The 6,257-nt window shown below is 50.3% G+C and overlaps 1 protein-coding gene across 2 annotated transcripts; it reads right to left on the bottom strand.

Moving 5' to 3' along the window:
* Nucleotides 1–2,193: 2,193 nt before the first annotated feature.
* LOC9643370 (ribonuclease TUDOR 1) lies at nucleotides 2,194–6,241 on the bottom strand. 2 transcript variants are annotated; one of them, XM_024666404.1, is made up of 17 exons: nucleotides 6,118–6,241; nucleotides 5,867–6,059; nucleotides 5,729–5,803; nucleotides 5,550–5,666; nucleotides 5,410–5,502; nucleotides 5,150–5,350; nucleotides 4,883–5,095; nucleotides 4,731–4,829; nucleotides 4,514–4,681; nucleotides 4,283–4,462; nucleotides 3,885–4,223; nucleotides 3,562–3,831; nucleotides 3,327–3,512; nucleotides 3,201–3,278; nucleotides 2,965–3,159; nucleotides 2,543–2,893; nucleotides 2,194–2,477 (listed from the first exon to the last, which is right to left on the bottom strand). In XM_024666404.1, the coding sequence occupies exons 2-17, from the start codon at nucleotides 5,996–5,998 to the stop codon at nucleotides 2,289–2,291; spliced, it is 2,886 nt and encodes a 961-aa protein (XP_024522172.1). In that variant the 5' UTR covers nucleotides 5,999–6,059; nucleotides 6,118–6,241; the 3' UTR covers nucleotides 2,194–2,288. The 2 variants fall into 2 exon arrangements, with proteins under 2 accessions (XP_024522172.1, XP_024522179.1); XM_024666411.1 differs by having other exon boundaries at nucleotides 2,965–3,153; nucleotides 6,118–6,240.
* Between the last annotated feature and the right edge of the window lie 16 nt (nucleotides 6,242–6,257).

The raw sequence follows: 6,257 nt of genomic DNA, 5'->3' as shown, positions 1-6,257 counted from the left end.
CCACTCTTTAACATTTTTAAAATATTATAAGACATAAAAAACCTAATATCCCTTATTTGATCCCCATTAAGTCCAATCTTCACCAACATTGCTATTGGGTTAGAGAGTAGTGACAACTAGCACATGGATTTTAGTCAGATTTAATTTAATAAATACCATCAATATAATGCAATAAGATGCTTGCCATCGTTGAGCATTTGCTAGATGTCACAACTGCCTGTTCTGGGTAAATGCCAGTTGCAAGAGAAAACATTGTGATCTTCCATCCAAGGCATCTGCCGTGCCACTGCACTTTCTATACATTTCCATACCTGCAAATCTTTCTGGATGGCAGCTCCTCCTCCCCATCGCCTCATGAATGGGCAAGATCCACATTGCCCCCTGGACACTTTTTTGCCCTTCGTTAACCTGGTTTATAAATAGCAAAATGGGGAAGCTCCGGGTGACGGTGATGGTGAGGACGATGCCACCACGGGCGACCTTGATGACGACCACATTTTCGATTGCATTCCAACGAGGGAGCTCCTCACCGGGGCTGCGTTTGTGGGAAGCGCTTGTGCCAATCTCATGTAAGTAAAGAATGTAATTAGAGCTGATCATTCTTCTCGATACTTTCAGTGACTTCTCTCGGTGGCTGGATGATCAGGTCTGGCTGAAACCAAAAGACGTCATCAAACCAGCTCGCAAGCACCCATCGACCGTCACAAGCATTACTTTTCCGCGGTATGTGGTTCTTCTCGCGCTTTTTCTCTATCTCCTTGCCTATTATCTTATCCAGAACGCAGAGAAGATCGTCTCTACTGTCTCCACCATTCCTCATCTTTGCCACCTCTCAGCCACGATTTTCGATGCTCAGATCTCATCGAGCTCCTCTCCACAGCCTAGAGATTATCAGGATTTGTCTAGTTTTCTCCTTGCCGTGCCTTCTCAATGTCCTCTTCTTCACACACTGGAGCTTTTGGGTGTGAGTGTGACTTAGCAGTGACTTTGGAGTCGCGCTTAAAAGCCCCTCACCACGAGCAATGACTTGGGTTAGGAGCATGTCAATGATATCTTCAAAAGCTACTCAAACCTCTCGGATCTTTGTGTTGTGGCATCCCATCTGTTGATAATCGAGCAGCTTCTACAGCCCAATGCCAACTTCTCTCACGTCTCTCAAGCTCTGTTTCTCTCCTGGAGTGTTGCATATCATAGCTCCACACCTTGGAAGTTGATCAAAGATAATAGCACCAAGCCCTCCATGCGGAGTCTACGTTTAGTGGGACATGGCAAGCAATCTGTAAAACATGCTCCAATCTCAAGGTTCTTGAAAAGGTATACTTCCATTTTCCTTGGTTTTATGTGTATTGAAGAAACGCATTTGTTGTTCTTTTGCAGCTAGAAAGAGGGCTGTTTGTAAAATTCCATCTGCTCTTCCGAAACTTGAGAAAGTTTGCCTTCGGACAGGGTCCCTGTACAGTACCACCTGATTTAAACTCAATCAAACAAACCAATTTATATTTCCACATAAGCCCTAAAACAGTTTGAATGGTCTATATTATGTGCAAGACAAAGGAATCAGAAGGATGCAACAAACTCTAGGTTTTGAGTCTAGCTAGTTCCATGCACCTTTTCCATTCATATTTTTCTCCATGACCAAGGATTTCTATATATTCCCAGGTTTATTGCGTTCCATCTTTTTTTTGGGTGCAAATTTATTGATGATGAGGCTGTTGCAATGCTCTTCCCACAATTGAGTAACTCTCTTCACTGTCTGAATCTGCGAATCTCTGCTGCAACGAAGGGGGTTTTGTGAGTATGTACAAGCTTTAGTTATGGTTTTCAAACAAGTTTTTCAAATCTGTTTGTTTTCTTGTTATCGTTAGGAACAACTTGGTGCTCTTAGCAACAAACCGAGTGCCTCAAGGTGGATCGTCCACTGAAGGCAGGGACAGGGACAGGTTTAATGTTCTGACAAACTGGGTGTTTTGATTAAAACTATCAAGGCGGATTGTCCATTCCTTGCGCGAATCAAGAGGCTGGATGCTAGTATCAGGTAGAATGGATCGGTTATAGACATTGCTTGCGAGATGTTTCTTTCATGTGAGGGAGAGACTCTGATCAACGTGAATGATTTCAGCCGAGAAACGACCTCTGATGCTTGTAATGCAAGCTGCAGAGATAACTGTGCTGCTTGGCTCTCTGCGAGGCTTGTGGATAGAAATCTTGCTACATGGCAATTTCCATATCAATCAATCAATCAATCAATGCAATCTACAAAAATGACTCTCAAATCCTCGAGGGTGGACTTACTTGCGTCCTCCTCTACGTGCTCCCGGTCCCTTATCTTCGTCGTCGCTTCCATCCACATCACCATACTGCCAGATGTTCAATCTCGCCTTGCGAGCTTTCTCTTGGTGCTCCGCCAACACCTCCAAGGCGGCCCTCTTCTCCTTGCTGTCCCACTTGCCAGCCTTATCCACCCTCGCAAGCCCAGCCTGTCCACCACAAGCACAAATCAATCAGAACAATGCCTCTTGTCAATGGACCTGAGTCCACTCACCTCCAAAAGCCCCGCATTCACGCTCATGCTCGTGTCAACGTCCACTAGCGTCACAATGAGCCGCGTCCCACTTCCCTGGCCTTTGACCTTGCCGCCGGACGCGTCCCGTCCCTCCACCTTGGCCATCATCGTCTTGCTTGTGCAGATAAACTCGGCCGCCTCTTCGCAAAATTCCTCTCCTTCACCGGGTACTCTGACGTGGGCAAGGCTGCACCACTGCGCCAGGCCTGGCGTCCCAGCCACCGAGGGGTCAATGGGCCTCAGTTGAGACAAAGGAACCACTTCCTGGTTTCCATAGTCGATATAAAACACCTCGTATTCACCCTTGCCAGCCTTTGGAGCGTTCACAACCTGAAACACAAGCCGTTATAATCAGCTCAGCTCTGATTATATGCCAAGAAACCACACAAAAGTGGACTCACCAGGCCACGATACCAAGCACCGTCATAGTTAGCCAGTACTAGCTGTCCCCTTTCCGGAGTAAAACCCGCGGGGGCTGCCTTTTCAGAAAGGCTCAACGATTCAAGTTGCTGCTGAATGCTGGACGCCCGGGTATCGCTCACTTCTTGCACATAAAATGATCCGCCAGCCAGCACTTGCGTAACTTGCACCTGAAACTAGAGAAGTTTATTGTTACGTCGAAAACAACAAGAGTTACCTGCAAGACTTCTTGCTTGGAAGGCTTGTCCGTCGATTGCTTCTCGGATTCTCCATCGTCGCTAACATTCTCCCAGATCTACAGAACCTAGTCAGACCAACTTTTGAGCTTGTTCATGCCACAAACCTTGAGACGTTGCGTTCTCGCATGCTCTTCGGCCTGCATGAGGAGATGGCCATCCGTGATCCTCTCCGCGAAACCTGGCTGCAGCTTAGCCAGCCCTGCTTCCAAGAGACCGATACCGACGTTTACTTTCCCCTCGTAAAGGCTACCAAGGAAAGTTCCAGTTCTATCCGCTGTCTCTACTTCAATCTGGCGAAAGCTAAAACATTAAGGCGGACAAAGAGCACCACGTACGCACCTCAACGTCGCGCTGTGACACCCGTCGCCGCATGAAAGCGAGCGCTTCGTCTGAATAAGGCTCGCCTTTCCCAGGACACCTCACTCCCGAGAGTGAAAAGAATATCAAGCATGTCTCTTTGGGAACAAACAGCTTGTACCGATGACCACTCAGTACGAAGTCCACAACTGCAGACAGCCGCCTTGCTCTCTGGAGGAATGGCAAGAACTGCCTGGCCTTGCTCGCAAGCAAGGCCTGCTTGGCCTGTAACGTCTGCTTGGCTTTGCTTGTCTGCAGAAAGACGGAGCGTTAAGGCCGAACACTATACAGGGTTTTGACCATACCTGAGTCGGAACCATAGTCAAATCGTTGATATGGGCTGGCGCACTGGGAGGCGTTCCTTTCTTCCCGGGCTTCTGAGATTTTCTCTCGGCAGCGACTAAGTTGTCGTAATAATGCGAGCGATCATCAAAATCTCTGTGCCGCACAACCTGAGCGTGTCCATTGGCCAGCACCAGCTCTGCCACGTTAAAGCCCTCGGGTTGCCCGGGCAGCGGCGGCTCAAACACCTCGGCGCCCTGGGGAGCCGACGACAAGAACACGGAACCAAACTCAAGAAGCCGGGTCCCTCCGGCCTCGGAATCGGTGGTAATGGTCCGGGAGTACTCCATAAACACACGCACCTGAACCATGCAAGCAGCGGGTTGAGAGAGAAACAAACAAAAGAGCGCGCCAAACCAACCTGCTGCCCGATAAGGCGGGAGCGGAGGAACTCCTTGGCCTCCCTGAAGCGCGCTTCCGCATCAGTTCTCTTGGGTGCCTGAATACTCGACAGATTAACACGACGGTCCCAATTCGGTCTTCCCAGCGGGATCGCGTCATCGGCGACAACGATGCAGTCGGCGCTCGTCACCTCTATCACCTGGGAGCGCGCGAGTTTAGCTCAAAAACACCAAGAGCAACAACAAGGTACCTGTCCAGTGAAGACATCGTTCTTGATGGCCTTGGTATTGATCTGCGGGACGAATCCAGCAAACAGCCGGAGCCTGTCCTTCTTGGCTTGCAGTTCAGCAGCTTTGAGGCGGCGCTTCTCGTCTTCTTCCAGCATGTTGGCACTCCATTCGGCGTACTTAGCCAGGCCCTGCAATCCTCGCAATGGTCAAGGACTCAAGAGTGGAGCAGGAGTCTACCTGTTGCAAGAGTTCCAAGGCAAGGTCTACAGTCTCTTTGTATTTGACAGACCCAAACAAGGTGTTGAACTTGTCCGTCCCTTCCAAGACGATTATAACCTGCCACACAAGGATTAATCAGGGGATGAATCAAGTTGAAGAAGAGAGCATACTTCTCTATGCAAGATCCTGCACTCCGTGAAGTGCTTTGCCTCTCTTGCCCATTCCTCGGGAGCTTCCAGGTTGGTGGACGCTGCCAGCTTCTGAGCAGTGGTAAGTGTCGTTGGTGCCGCTGCTCCCTCTCCTGCCTCTCCGTTTTCCGCGTCTTTGGCATCTCCGCCACCTCCCGCACTGGCCGGAGCCACCCGTCTTCCCATTGACGGAGCCTGAGAGCGACTGCTAAGAAAAAAAAAAGGAAGAAGGAAAGGATTGGTGCATACCTGAACTCCAGCTAGATGCACCTGTACAAACTGAAAGCTTGGGAGTAAATAGACCCGGAATGAGCTCCCGTCCCTCACTTGCTCCACAAATGCCCGAAGAGGCTTCCCCTTGCTGGACTCAAGGAGAGCACGGGCATCAAAGGTGGACGTGTCACCGATTGCAGATGGGGGGATTGAGCGTATGGATCGCTCGCCAGCTTCCTGCAACACAGGTGACAAGCTTATAGTCAGGGTGGGGCGCAACCTCCTCCATTTCGTACCTTGTTCCATATTCCAAGGCCCTGCTGCCGTGCTTGTTCTTCAGCCTTGAGGAGTTCCTCGATAAAAGGACTCTTCTCTGCACCTTGTCGGACCTGCAGGAACGATGGCAGATCTAAGCAAAGGTTTGCATCACCTGTACCTTGGCCCATCCAGCGCTGGCAACGGCAAGCGCGACGTTGGCGTCATCCATAAACACAGAGCCAAATTCTCTGTTGTTGAGGTTTGCAACGGCATAGTCCACCTTAAAAGTCACCTCCTAGATGGCCACGACCACGAGCGTGAGAGAAGTGGTAGGGAGTGGCGAGCATGAACACAAACCTTCCCGATGCATTTGTTCCTGAGAAACTCCCGGCTGTCCCATGCGAAAGGCTCATCGCTGGTGTCCCTTCGGGCCTGCCAAGCCAGCAAAAGGCATGAGACCGGATCACTGCCTGCAAAACCAGAATTTGCACTCACCAGCCTTGGAGCCATGAGCGAGGAAAGCGTGATGGACTTTTCTGGCGGGATTCCTTCCTTGGCGGTTCCCATGATCACCAGAGAATCCCCGGATGGCACAGCCTTGACCGTCCCCTTGAACCATCCCGCCATACTTTGCGGATTCAGCAACCGATCTCGTGGAAGTCAGCTGCCCAGGCCCCAATCCTCGAATCTGTCACACAACACACGGAGTCACAATCAAGTGGTGCGATCCATGAGAATGAGCATACCCAAAGGCTGGATGGATGTGGCGGCAGCAAAGGGTGGTATAGATCCGCAATCCGATCCGATCCAAAAACCGCCGCCCCGATCCAGGAGCTCCGCCGCACAGCGCAGAGAGAGAGAAACAGGGGAATTATATATACACGCT

Source organism: Selaginella moellendorffii, unplaced genomic scaffold (assembly GCF_000143415.4).
Source record: "Selaginella moellendorffii unplaced genomic scaffold, v1.0 SELMOscaffold_3, whole genome shotgun sequence".
Classification (NCBI taxonomy): domain Eukaryota; kingdom Viridiplantae; phylum Streptophyta; class Lycopodiopsida; order Selaginellales; family Selaginellaceae; genus Selaginella; species Selaginella moellendorffii.
This window is presented reverse-complemented; position numbering and strand designations above follow the sequence as displayed.